Below are 14446 nucleotides of genomic sequence, written 5' to 3'. Positions count from 1 at the left end.
AATAGTTGTAGGCAGCTACCAGATCTCTCGCTAGCCTCCTCTTTGCCAGACCAAACAAGCTCAGCTTCCTCAAACTCTTTACAGGACATGCACTCTAGGCTCCTACCTTCTTAGCACCAATTAGGAATAGGCAGAATTTATAAGTCCAGTAAGACTTATTTTAGCTGTTTACAAAGTTGTGACTTTTGCTTTTGAGTTCTAATACAATAAATCATTTCAGAAATTAAACAACTTATTTGAGGTTAAATATTTTAAAAGCAGTACCCCTCCATTCTTTCATCCCCCCAAATCCTGGCTGAGGAGCCTTGAGATAACCCAAAAAGTTACTAAATATGCAGAATCCTAGAAAACAGCCCTGCTGAGACCTGGCCCGCTTCGGTCACCATCTTCCTTCACTCTATAAGGCAATGTTGGGAGCTCTGTACCCTAAACCTTCCTGCCCCTGATGCCCTCTCCCCATTCAGCATCTCGTCATGCTCACACCCTCAACTTGTCACTGCTAGAACAGAAAACAATCACTTTATCAGGTCAAGAAGCACCAGTTTGCTCAACTCAACAGGATGTGTGTGGGGTTTCAGTGTTTCTTTTTCAGAAAAAAAAACAAACCAAAACCAAAACCATTCAGACCAATAAAACATTCTGGAAAAAGAGACAAAGAACAACGTTCTTGACTGTTCTTCTTTCCTTTTTTCTCCTTCCAGGGAAACTTTTTCTTCCATTTTTTTCCAGTGCAATCCCAACAACTGGAAGCCCTTTCAACAACTCCTTCCCGGGCAGCCCCAGCATCTCCAGCCACCAGGCTCTCCTGGGGCTCCTGACACGCTGCACTGCAGGTACAACCTCCCCACTTGGGAAGCAGAACCCCCTTCAGAAGGATAAAAGGAGTGGCAGCAAATTTACTCCAGAATCATTACACTGTCTGCTACCGATCATTTAATGCTCACCAGACCCATTCCATCTGTGCTGCAGGCTAGCAGCCACACAGGTCAGCATCAACAAAGTCCAGATGTTCTTTGGTCACATGAAAAAAATGAGGGTGTCTTCTTGCTACACAGCCATATCAAATTGCCTGCAAATCTTCCTAATTTCTCAGTCATTCAACCTCAATACTTTCCCTCATGCACATTGGTACAGGATCTACATATAGGTGGACTTTACAGATTCCTATGTGTTCACTATTTATATCTACATTAAGAACTTGATCAATAGGATTGATTTTTAACCCTGGGTTCTAAAGTTCACATTACATTGTGTGTTTTTCCAACTAATTAAACCCTGGGTACGTTCATTACATATAAACACCCTTCCCTCTCACAAAGAACTTGCATTTTTTACTAGCTTAAGACAACACTGGGAGTAAAAGCAGAGCTTGCAGGAACTTAGCCAAGCACTGTTGAGAGCACTGGGCTCAGACCAGCACCTCCTCCTGTGAGCTGATGACATGGGATGGCTGCACTGGCGCCCCCTCAAGTATTAGTCTGCTACAAGTTACCTTTTCCCCATTCTCGCGGTAACATGACTCTCTCTGGTCCCATTTCTTCTCTTCCAGAACTTCTGAAGACAGTTCATCTTCTTCCTCCTCTTCCAAAATATCTGAAAGGTCAGAACTACGGTTGTGCTCAGCAAAAAGGGTCAGCTGTCGTCTTCCCATTTCAGACGTTTTTTCTTCTTGCTATTGAAAAGCAAAACAGATTTCCTCAGTCTCTCAGGCACTCTATTTCAGCAACAAAGTAGCACTTTACCTTTCTCTAGTACACATGCAGCTAAAGTGTGGCAGGAAATAAATTGGGTAGATTGGGCAGCACCCAGTGCAGCAATTGGCAGGTGTGTACGCACACACACAGACCCACAAAACTGGCAGACATGTTTTATAGCCAACAGAAGAACAGTACTGCATAAGATTGTAAAACCTAGGGGTGTCAAATACAATCCACATCCCTCCATGGGCAGAGACATTCAACCAAGGTTAAACAAACCTCTTTTTTCACTCTGGACATTTCTTTCATCACCTCCTTGCCAGAAGACAACCTCAGGAACTCCTGGCAGCTGCTCCCACCCATGCTTGCATCTTGGAAGGTGCCCTCTGTCCCCTCAGTCTGGCTGGGGGAGGGTGGAGGCGCTGGGCTCAAGTGCTTCTCCTTTGCCTCTTTCTCTTTTTCAGCATTGGGACCTTTTGGTGACTCTTCCACAGAGCAGGCATGGCAGGTCTCCATACTTATCTTCAGACTACTGTTAGACAGGCATTCCAGCTCTGGCGCTTTGGTTACAGATTGCTCCATCTGGGAAACAAACCAAATAAAGCTCATCACAAACAATGAAACCTGGGGGACATATCATGCAATACTTGCGCACCAAAAGGAGGCCCTTACCACCCCAAATCCTGATACAAACTCTGTGCGTTCTGCGCTGTTGGCATATGAATATTTGGGCAGGCAACTCGCACCTGGGAAGGTTGGCCAGCGCTAGAACAAACACTTCCCTGCCATCAGCTGCAAGCAGACACACAGTCTTTCCACTGCTGCAGCTCTGGCCACCACACATGGCTCATACAAGCCACGGAAGTGTATTAACAACAACTAGTTTTAGAGCAGCAAGAAGAAAAAGAGTCCAAGCTATACAGCAACGTCATTTCCCACTCTCATCTGCCAGAGGAATATCCTACCCACCAGCTTGCAGGTTAGCTTGAGCTGGAGGTGAGGACACTACCCCAGCACTTCTTGGAGGTGGTAAGGGCTGTGAAGAAAAGGGGAATTAACAAAGAAGAATATACACAGAGAGTAAACTGCACAGACTCGTGGTTAGGTCACCTAGTTGGATTACAGAAATTTTAAATTTTCATCTGTTTTCCAGTCAGTTCAGTCTGGTGTTTAAGAAAACCTCTAGGAGACGGAGGAGTGGAACCACAGGAACAAGGAGGGTAAGGCAGGTGGGCCTTCATCAGCCACCCCTTTCTCTAAACCTTGTTTTAAAATAAGGCAAACTCCACTGTATTTTGCAATGGAGCACAACCTTGTTGTTACCTACTAGGCACACTGTGAATATATTTACAGGATCAGACCCCTAGGGAGATTTAGATACTGCAGTGCCTAGTTTCTAAATGTCCCCTGGGGTCAGGCAAAAGCCAAACAGGTCTAGGTCTCATGTTTAACCTGACAGCTAGGATTCTTCTGCCTTGTTTCTCTTTGCTGACAGCCAAGTGAAGACACACATCTCAAGCAAGAAGGACGATTTGCAACCTAGAAGCACCCATTTCACTCCACTGACTACAACGGAGGCACAGTGACCCACCCATGTGTAGCCATCTACACTAGACATTTAAATGTGGGCAATTGAACAATTGACCTGAGGTACTGTGAGAAGCAAATGACCAGGGGTTGAAGAATGATGATTCAAATTTTGGACTCAACATCTCAATTCTTCTGTGTATTACCTGGCTTTTGATCTTGGGCCCACACAGCTGCTGATGCTCCAGCAATTATCAGAATTCTTACCCACTTTTGTCTAGCTGAGCTTTTGCAAGCTCACACTGCCAGGATTAATAAAGTCATGCTGAATTTAACAGTTTGAAGCATTCCCCTGAGTCCCTGATGTCAAAGGTCAGAATGGGAAAAAGATTCTTTTTCTGATATAGTACATCATACACCAACAGGATCGACTTCCTTCTTGTCACAAAGCAAGCACCTAATAGATCATTTACCTGTTTTCTTATGGGGCTCTCAGACATGCTCTCTACTGCCCTAAAAAAGCCCTGAAAGCACTCACCCACCCTACAGGATTCTAAACACCCAATGTCATGACAGTTTGGCAGTTCTTCTCCAGACATCGCTGTGCAGTCCGCTGTCCTGGTTTCAGCTGGGATAGAGTTAACTGTCTTCCTAGTAGCTGGTACAGTGCTATGTTTTGAGTTCAGCATGCGAAGAATGTTGGTAACACTGATGTTTTCAGTTGTTGCTCAGTATTGTTTAGACTAAAGTCAAGGATTTTCCAGCTTCTCCTGCCCAGCCAGGGCACAAGAAGTTGGCACAGGACACAACCACGGCACCTGACCCAAAGTGGCCAGCGGTGTATTCCATACCATGTGACGTCCCATCTAGTTTAGGAACTGGGAAGTGGGGGGGCAGTGAATCGCCGCTTGGGGACTGGTGGGGTGTCGGTCAGCAGGTGGTGAGCTATTGCCCTGCGCATCATTTGTACATTCCAATCCTTTTACTACTACTGTTGTCATTTTATTAGTGTTATCATTATCATTATTAGTTTCTTCTCTTCTGTTCTATTAAACCATTCTTATCTCAACCCAGGAGTTTTACTTTTTTTTTCCCCCGATTTCCTCCCCCATCCCACTGGATGGGGGGGGAGTGAGTGAGCGGCTGCGTGGTGCTTAGTTGCTGGCTGGGTTAAACCATGACATCCGCTAAGGTGCTTCACTGTGCTAGAGTGCCTGCTATGCCTTGTACAAACCCACTAGACTGGACCCCTTCAAGTGAGAGAGCACAGCAATGCCAGACTAACATTGACATCATCACCAGTGGGAACATCCTTTTCACCTTCTATCTCTGATGAATTCTTGCTTTCCTGACTCTACTCCTGATCTGCTTGCATACATGCGGTCAAGTGGTGAGCTTCACCTGCTCTTCCAGGTATGCAATAGCTGCCAATACTCCCCGACGGTTTGCCAACCACTGGATGATGGCCCAAAGGCAACAGTGTGTCACAGAAAGAGAAAGATGCTCAGTGGCATTTCATTCCATTCCCAAAAATGATCCATTCTTCTTCCCAGCACATGTGGTACTGGGCAGGAGATGTATGCACTTACCTGCACCTCTGTCCCTTCGCCCAGGCCTTGCAATTCTGCTTCCCTTGAAGGGACAGGCTCCATGCCCTCACCAGGGAGCACTATGCTGCTAGCCTGCTGAGGAGGCACAGTCAGGCATTTCTTGTCTTGTGCAGCATCCGATTCCTGTGGGGAAGTGCCTAAAGCCTGCACCAAGGAAGCGCTGGGAGAGGAGAGGTGTGGCGGTGAAGAGGTTTTCTCTGGCAGAGATCTCACTGAGCTGTCGTGGCTAGAGGAGAGATCAGTCAGTTTGGCATCTGAGCTATCAGTGGGAACTTTTTGTTGAAGCAGGAGTGCAGCCATCTGGTGTGTGGGTGGGCTGCGTCCAGGCAGAGAGCCCCTGGATTCTCCACGGGGCAGTCTGGAGGTAAAAGTGGTAGAAACAGCAGAATCTGAAGGTGAAAAGTGGCGAGAGGCTCGCAGCAAAACCGAGGAAATCTGGGCTGGAACAGAATCCACCGACTCCCCGTACAGAGACATTGTTCTCACAGAAACCTCCCGGCACACCTGGAACATCTGAAGCTGGGACAAGTCCACCAGGACACTCCCAGCTGTTGGAGAAGTAACTTCTATCACCTGCAAGCAAAAAAACAGGGAGCAACTATTTATTGTGCACAGCTCAGCACTTCTGAGAACAACAATTCCTGAACCCAAAGTTAATGCCAGGTCCCAAGGCTCTTGAGAGCAGGCATGCAGAATTCTCACCCTTCTGCACAAGGTCAGGGAAGAATGAACAGTAAAGAGAAACTGTTACCATAACCAGATATTCTGTAAAAGATGACTATATTCCCTCCTACTCCAGTTTTTATCTCTCCTTGTTCCCTATGCTTTAAAAGGCTACCGCCTTTTTTGGCCTCCCTTTCACCTACCTTCCCAGACTCCTCCTTTTTTGACCTGTGTAGAGGAAAAAGCATTTCCATGGTAAAAGAGCAATCATTCAACACAGCACCACTCTCTTTTGCACTGTGCTCCTTTAAACAGCTGTGGCTTGCCTCTCCTGTGGCCAATGGCACAACATCATGTGTGCTGAAGATGGCAGGCCACTTTTAATACAGAATATCCTTGGAGGTTCCTTACCAGTATTCGTACTGGACCCTGGTGTGTTTGTATACCTCTCCCTTTGCCTGTCTCTAATTTAAGAAAGGGCTAGAAAACTATGCTCCTCATAGTCCAGAGACAAGCCCCAAGTGGTGGCAAGGCTGTGCACTTGTACTCTGTCCATGCCCTGTGGCCTCATTGCTCATTGAGCTCATTGCTTCCCCAAGGATCAAGCTAGTGCCTAGGATGAGACACAGGAGGCTGACACTAATTGTCCTGTTTTACTAGTGAAGGGTCCTGCCACATGAACTTTCCTGGCTTAGTTATATCAAGAACCCATCAAAAATCTGGACAGATGTCTTTTTTGGTGTGCATCAGTCAAAACAAACAGCCCAGACATTGTCCCTTCTCTGATAACTTTCCTTTCCAGGCCAAGGACTGTCATTGCCTCCTCATGGCCTCCTTACTGGATCAACCTTTCCAGGTCCTGAGGCTCTGCAACTGCCCACTACCCCTGCACCAGCCTCCAGCCACCCACCTGCACAAACATCAGCCTTACACAGTGTCAGCACAATACCTTCTGTCCATCCGCATACACAGCGTAACCAGTGACTCGAACTCCATTGGAAGATCCTTCGGCATCAATCGTGACAGGTAACCAGCTGATAACGAGGATACCTGGTGAGGGACCAGCTTCTACCTGGACATCCAAAGGAGCATCAGGTGTGCCTGCGAGAGACCAAACAGATTTTCCTCTTGCTTACCTGACTACAGCATAAAGCTAAACTAAACCCTGGTTAGAATCAAAGAGAAAACTCCCACACCACACCTGCCACTGCAGAACTGCATTAGAATAGCCGGGCTAGTCTTGGGAAATGATAGACAGAACCAGACAAAATAAGGTGCTCTTGTTCTGTGAAAGCTTTAATGCACAGAAAACAGAACTTTGCAAAAGTAACTGAGGCCAAGATGCAGCCACCCTTAGAGAAAGGTCATGGTAAACCAGATCTTCCATACCCTGAGAGGCATGCTGCTCAAATCAGCAAAGGAGATGTCTTCCCAGAGCAAACAAAAACAAAAGAGAGAAAAATTTTTTAAAATAAAGTAAGAAAAACATTAAGACAAAACAGTACAGCATCTCAGGCTTTGAGACCTAATGAACCTTGCTTCCCTTCACCCCAAGGCTTCATAGCAAAGTAATGACAGAGCGCACTGCTCCAAGCACTCCATGCATAGTGGCAATGGGCATGACTGCTCTGATACCTGCTAGCGGGGTAGTGAAGTGTATCACAGCTGAGTTCTGCTCCTGTGCCTCTGGGACCTCTTCCCAAGGTGTTTTCAAGGGCCGGGCCTCCAGCTTGGCAACATACTGAGTGCTCGGCTGCAGGTTGCGGAAGGTGTACCAGTAGACCCCAGGTTTTGTTATGTCACATTCCTCCCCATTGAGATACACTGCGTGGTTGTAATTGCTGTTGCAAGGAAGCCACATAACCTCTGCTGACGTGGCAGTGACGCTTCGGACTTTCAGCATAGTTGGTGCCACACAAAAATCTTGCCCCACAAAGAAAGTGCATCGCAGTTTATCAGAGCTGCCTTGCTCTGTCACACTCTGCACAGATACACGGTAAGCCTTTGTCTTTAAATCCAGCTTTTCAATCACTGCTTTGGTCTGAAAGCCACTCTTCACATTTTGACGTAGCTCTTCATCCACATAGATGTTGTAGCTTTGTATGTCTGGGCAGCCAGCTGGCAAAAGTGGTGGTTCCCAACCTACAACTACACTTCTGGCAAGCTGCTTGATCAAAGTCAATTTTCTTGGGTAAGGCACTGCTGTATGACTAACAGGTTCCTCCTGGTCTCCTTCTGCTCTACTGGCCAATGGACTGATGCTACTCTCTTCAATGGAGAAATCACTCTTATCTCCACTGCTGGTGCTTGCACTGACAAAACTTTTCTCCTGGTATGAACTATGGGTGAGATCATTCAGCTCCGAAGGCAGAAACGTCATGAGGTCATCATCTGAAACTCGCTCAACAAAATTGGAGGGGACCAGCCCTCGCCGGCCATCCATCAGCTCCCCTTAAACAAAAAACAGGAAACCTGTTACTACTGCACCTACCGTTCAACCTTCACAGTGAAGACAATGTGACACCACCTACACTGGGTCATAACTGCACTGCAGTCAGGAATGAAAAAAAACCTCTGGAAGGTTATTCCTGTCAAAGTTTCCTGCATTTCCTAGGGCTTCTCTAGTTAGATCCTAATGGCCACAGTGAGAGGAATCACTGCTCCACACATTCCAGAGCCAAATAACTAGAAAGTTGTTTTGTGTAATTAGCTTACAGGTTTTTCCTTCTTCATTACCCTACTGTTTCTCATCACAGCTTTTTCACTTACGTAAGTGTCTTTTTCTAGCCTTCCCAAACTATGCAGATTGATGATTTTGTCTTCTCCCAGCCATACAGATTTGGGTTTTGTAGTACTTCCTCAAGAAAGTCCATCTTTCCAGCTCTGTATTCAGCTCTGGCCTTCTTTTTAGTTCCTTCCTTTTTTATGCTAGCTTCTGTAATAAAAGATGTCCCAAAAGGACCCATGGGGACGACTGATACCACAGCACTCTTGGTATGTGTAAGAACCATCAGATCACAGTAAAATGAGCAGTGCATAGGGCTTGCACTTACTTTCCCCTTTCAAACTCTACCTACAGCAAATCAATTGAAAGCAGGGAAAGCAGAAAACGTTAGTAAAGAATAACCTTTTTATTCTTTAAACAATAAACAAACAAACAAATAAATACATGAGAAGCTTGGAAATAGAAAGAAAAAAGCCAGAACAGTCAAAGAGCAAGCAGTGCAACATGGCATGCATTTGCCTCAGCTCTTGCAAAGCACCTCAGTAAATTAGGATCCTTTATCCCATCGAGTAAGCCAGCTCCACAAAGAAACTGCATTACAAATTTACAGTCCACAATTCTTGGTTTCAATTCCATCTGCCTATTAGTTAACTAGGATCATGTTTTCAAACATGCCAAAAGAGAAACACACTGTATGACACCAAATAGGATAACAACTGTAGTTTGGACTGCTTATCTTATACTCTACTCTGCCAAAAGAGCAAAAGGCAATCAAGACCATCAACTGCCTACAGTCTCTGGCTCACTATGCAGTCACTGGAAAGAGGGAAACAGACCATCTGCAGAAGGTGCCCAGGGCTGACCATGTTCCTCTCCATGGCTACAGAGGAACCATATGAAACCCATTTCCAGGGCATGAAACCTGGAGCTCTGCTGAAAGCAGGGGCAAAATTCCCGCTGAAATCACTAGACCAGTATTTCATGGTTTAGACTTAATTTAATCATGACATAAATAAACCCTTTACCAACAGAATCTGCCCTTCCCTTTAACAAACTAATTTTCAACAGAAAACGTTTACCCTGGGGTTTCAAGATTCACTAAATTTGTCCCCTTTTTTTTTTCTTTTTCAAGAGAGATCAACTCTTCACAGCAGTTCAGTCACATTTCATTCTACCGAAACGCACCTTCAAAGAAGCCATCTTCATCCATGTCTCCATAGATGTAAATATATTCTCCAGCAGTCAGCGGAAGCTCTGCCTCTGGATTTTCATTAGGTCCATCAAAAGGATTGTAGCTGAAATATTTACAATATGAAGACTTACTTTGTATAAGAACTTTCACAGCAACACATTCAAGCTGTGATATCAGCTTACAATTCACTGGGACTGCATCCACTTTTTGCAAGCTGCAAATTCCACAGACAAAGGTCAAGACTCTAGTTTATGGTTTATATGTAACTACTAACATATTGCTTCATGTTCAAATAGCAGCTAGCAATAATTTTCTGAGAAGCAGAACAGATGTCTTGTGATGCCTGAAGGAGCAGATCAGAGTGACTCAAGAAATTGTTTAAAAAAAGATTTGAATTACCTAAGTGCTTGCTGTGTTTCTGAGTGTCCCAAGTAGGTAAGTCATAGGACTCTGGATTTCTAAAATAGGCATCCTTAAATTCACCTGTACTCTTAACAGTACAGGTTACTACTCTATCTACTCTTATGTAGATAGCTCTCTACATTTCATGTACTTAATAGTTTGGGAAAAAAAAAAAAAACAACCCAAACAAAAAAAAACCCAAAGCATCGAAATACCCCAAACATTTAAGGTACACTTTATCAGCCATACGACTGTCATGGACAAGCACAGCACAGAATCTCAAAATTCTCATGTTTAAAACCCTAAGAATGAGCTGATTTATGCAAGAAGAAAGTTACATGAGTGAAGAAAAGGTTTCTAGCCTTTTTCTTCATAATTATCCAACCCTCAGGATCCAAGTTATACAACTCTCAGTGCTGTAACTCCACATTTTAAACAATGTGAAAATGATAAATACATTGGTGACAGGTTTGGGACTCCAGGTAGTTCTAACATGCCTACCCAGGGATCCTTGAGCTAATCAGAGGGCCTATCACAGGAAAATGCCTCATAAAAAACCTTGATCTTTGCAAGCACCTGCTGCTAATTCCTGCTTTTTAGTCTTTAAAAGGGATTTCAACATGCCAAAGCAATGTTACCTTCTATGAGCTGAGTGAGACCTTATGGGTCCAAGATTCTGACATGAACACACAGATCACATTTGATCTGCTCCTCACAAGCACAGAATCATCCCAGTTCTCTTTTTCCCAGTCGACAGTCTAAAAGCTGAAGGGTATGCCAATACTTTTTGAACTGGAAATAGCTAGTGGCCATTGTTCAGTGGATTGCAACAGTCATCAGAAAAATCTGGGTTTATTCTGTCCTTTTTTTTTCTTTTTTTTTTTTTTAAATTACAACCAGAATGGTCAAAAATTACAACCAAAAATTTGGTCAAAAACTTTAATTCAGGATTTCTGGGCTGAAATTTTCTTAATTGTTGGAATAAGATTTTCTTGGAGAAAATTTCTTGGACTATTCTGGAGAAATCTGACATTTCAAGGAATGTGTCAATTCAAACTCAATTTTCCATCCAATATCATATTAAAAAAAAAAAGTTTCACACAGTGCCGTTCACTGAACAACAAATGAGCTTACTATGTTTTTGTTAAGCTAAGCACATTGGATTTGCTTTGCAGGAAATAACAGGTCTCAAAATCTTATGGAGGAATAAGATACATGGTCTAACTTAATATCCACCCCTAAGAGTGGTGAATCCTAGAGAAGAGTGTAAAGCAGGCAACTGTGAGATAACCCATCTAACCTCATAGACCACAAGAAATGGCCCAGTACCTGTATCGAGCTAAGAACACCTGGAGCTTTGCAGGGCCTTGGCTGCCTGGCTCTGGCATTAGAGAGATGCTGTCAACATCCAGTTCTTCCATTTCACTTGCAGTGTCCACCTAAAAACATTAAAGATGAAGGATATGGTATGGCCCAAATCAGAGTAAAGGAACACTCAAAGGATTCAAACATCAGTGAATAAGTCCTCTAAGGTCATGTATTGTGCCAGTCTGGCCACTGGGCTAAGGACCATCTGGAAGAATGACTTTTAAGGTAAAGAAGTAGTAATAAGAGGCGACAGTTCCAAGTTGCAGCTTCAGGAGTTCCAGTCAGACATTAGGAAAAACTTGCCCAGGTGGGTGATGCAACTTTGGGACGGGTTCCCGCTGAGGTGGCAGATCTCCATTCTTGAAGAACTTTTGCGCCTCAGCTTGGCAAAGCCATGGCCACACTGACCTAGTGTTGGTGACAGTCCCACTTGAGTAGGAGACTGGACTAGAGACTCTGAAGGCCCCTTCCACCCTACATATCCATAATTCAGTATATTAATTTCTTGCTACCTCTAAATGGTAGTCGTCCCTGTGTGCAACAGGGTAACCTGAACAAAGGAGACCTTATGTCTCCAGAGGAGACATCTCTATTAGATGTCTAAGTCTCTAAGTGCTTTTGTTCAGGCAGTTCCCCTCTAGCACCTGTAAATACTTCAATATGATGTTTATGTACTTTCACAACATTAGACAGAGCTTTGGTTGGAACTGGTAGGGCCACCTAGTCCAAACAGCTGGCTCTGATAACAGCCAGTAGCATGTGCTGAAGGAAGGTGTACAAGAGACAGGGCAAGCATGATACTAATTTTCCTGGTATAGCCTCTCACTTTCTAGCAATCAGCTACTTATGGACTTCCTAAGCTGGAGGCTGTACCCTGAATGTATTTGGTGGCTACTGCCTGAAGCACCTTTGAGAAATTTGCCTCAGACTTTTTGATCCCATTGATATCTTGGAATTTTACATCCAGTGGCAATGAGTTTTGTAATGCAATCATATCTTTTGAAGAAATGCACTTCCCTTGTGTTTATTTGAAATGGTGTCAATGAACGAATTCAAGCTGCCTTTTTAAAGCAGACCTCAAGGCAAATGTATTATTGATGAAGACCCATCACAGGACCAGAAAATAAAGTAGGTATTTTTTCTAGTATACGACCTGCCAAAGTTAATCTTTGAGAGTTCAGAGCACCTTTTCAAGGCAGCATACTCCTCATAATGCAATCTTGCATCACATCCTAGGGTAACAAACACCTGCACCCTGTAACACCCAAAGGTAGATCCAAATGGAGTAGGTTTTAGTAGCCTGGCTAACACTGGAGTGTTCCCATAATCATGTGTTGCTGAAGCCAAATGCTCTACACACTGGCTCTTTTCCAAGGATCCCATGCCGACCTCTGTAGGCATTGCTGGCCTTATGTCTCCATGGAGGCATGGTGGTTTCCAAGCTTTCTCTTGAACTAAAAAATAGTAATTTTTCCCACTACAGAATTGATAATAGTCACATACCTGTTCCTCCCCAGGTGTGATCTTCACTTTGACTCTGAACATTCTTACACGGTGATAGGCACTGCCTGCCATAGCAGCATCCCTTCACCTCAGCCTCGGTAGCTCAAGACTGCAGTGTCCTCCACATGTACAATGAGGCAGTCCATGTGGCCTCAAAGCTTTTAGCACTCAGGAAACATCAGTGGACCAAAAGAGCAAAAGCTGCCTCCCATGCCATCACACCCAGCCCCACTTGCAACACTACTTTAAATGGTCACATCAAGTGATGTAAAGCAGGGAGTATGAAAGACTACTTAAGTGAACCCTACGATGATACATAAGAACTCCTGGGGAGAAGCAGCAACCATCTACAAGATCTTGGTGACACAAACAAGCAAAGCCTATTAATTTCATCCCTCTGCTTGCACAAACTCAGCATCTTTTCACTATTTCTTTCACCAAGTAAAATTTTAATACCTAAAAACACCAACAAAGAGGTTTGAGCCCCTCACCCACAGCTCAAGGCCAAAAAATAGTCTGGACCCAGTTCCTCAGCATGCTAAAAGTAACAGTTTGTAGCCTTTGTGTGTTTTAACGGTAGCTAAGATGTCACAAGGAAGCTTAGCAAGAGCTTTCCTACTCTTCCCACCAATTGACCTCCCCTTATCCAAGCTCCCAGCACTCTGTCTAGCCAGTTGTTTCCTTCCTGGAGCACAGCAATATGCTCAAATGAGCATTAAAGACATGGCTATCCAAGGTGTTTTCAATTTTTTCCTACAGTTTTCTCTTGTTTTTCCCCTGTTTTCTTCAGGCAGCCAGGAGGGAATGAATGCAACACTACTGGTGCTCTCAGAAATGCATTTACTCCCTTGTGGCTAGAAAGCACAGGCCACAGAGGGGACTTCCATACTGACCTCTGGAGTTGGGCATGATTTTGGACTGTTCTGCATGGATTCTGATTTTGAAGAGTTCGACTGAGATTCCACTTTCTTGGCTTGTTTCTGAGAACCGGTAGCAGCAACCGGGGAGCCAAGAGTGGCATCAGGTGCCCACTGTGATGACTCCAATTCATCAGCCTCTTCATTGTGAACCTTCTTCACGCTCTGGTGAGTGAGCAATCCAGGAACAGTCGATTCTGCAATAAAATATCTGTCCATTACTTTTAGCCACAGGCAGAATACAAGATCAGCAGTGAGCATCACAATGAGTAAACACCCTTTAGAGTAGCTCAAGTCTCTAAAAATGTGACTCATGTAACAGTGCAACAGACTGGACACCCTGGGCTCTCTTTGGTCGGAGAAATGCTAAGTTCTCTTTGTGACTACAAAATGAACCAAAGGTATTTACAAGAAAGAGAAACAGAGATCCCAGAAGTTAACTAAACATTTGCATTATTTCCTTTACACCTTCCCATTTACACAAATAACAACTCATTTGTCAAAACACTCCCAGGCATCTCCAGCAATTACCCTTCTCCCAGTGGGGCTGTGGGGTAGAGCTGCACAGAGCAAGAGGAAGCTCAGAAGTCACCAGCGTAGAGGTGAGAAGGTCGATTTTTCCTGTTTGAAGCCGGAATTGTTTGAGTTCCTGAGACAGGAGGCTGAACTGCTCTGTTTGACTGCGACACTGATCTTCTAGATCTTTCACCCTGGCCTGACAGGAGAGACACAACATGAGGCACATACCCATATCAAAACCACCAGTGAGGCTCCAAAGAGCATCTGCCTTTGCTGCATCTTTTCAGTGGGTCTCAGACTCCCAAGAACCTAAGGGTGTGCCC

General features: G+C 44.5%; 1 protein-coding gene across 10 annotated transcripts in view; it reads right to left on the bottom strand.

Moving 5' to 3' along the window:
* TSPOAP1 (TSPO associated protein 1) overlaps positions 1-14446 on the bottom strand; it is a 77424-nt gene that overhangs the window by 25283 nt on the left and 37695 nt on the right. For all 10 annotated transcript variants that reach the window (XM_049803380.1, XM_049803374.1, XM_049803375.1 and 7 more), the window contains 9 exons: positions 14136-14319; positions 13581-13801; positions 11146-11255; positions 9408-9517; positions 7133-7948; positions 6447-6598; positions 4814-5407; positions 1977-2279; positions 1493-1672 (listed from right to left, as the gene is read on the bottom strand). In XM_049803380.1, the coding sequence (XP_049659337.1) occupies positions 1493-1672; positions 1977-2279; positions 4814-5407; positions 6447-6598; positions 7133-7948; positions 9408-9517; positions 11146-11255; positions 13581-13801; positions 14136-14319 (2670 nt within the window). The remainder of the gene's footprint in view (positions 1-1492; positions 1673-1976; positions 2280-4813; positions 5408-6446; positions 6599-7132; positions 7949-9407; positions 9518-11145; positions 11256-13580; positions 13802-14135; positions 14320-14446) is intronic.

Source organism: Accipiter gentilis, chromosome 6 (assembly GCF_929443795.1).
Source record: "Accipiter gentilis chromosome 6, bAccGen1.1, whole genome shotgun sequence".
NCBI classification, from domain to species: Eukaryota; Metazoa; Chordata; class Aves; order Accipitriformes; family Accipitridae; genus Astur; species Astur gentilis.
This window is presented reverse-complemented; position numbering and strand designations above follow the sequence as displayed.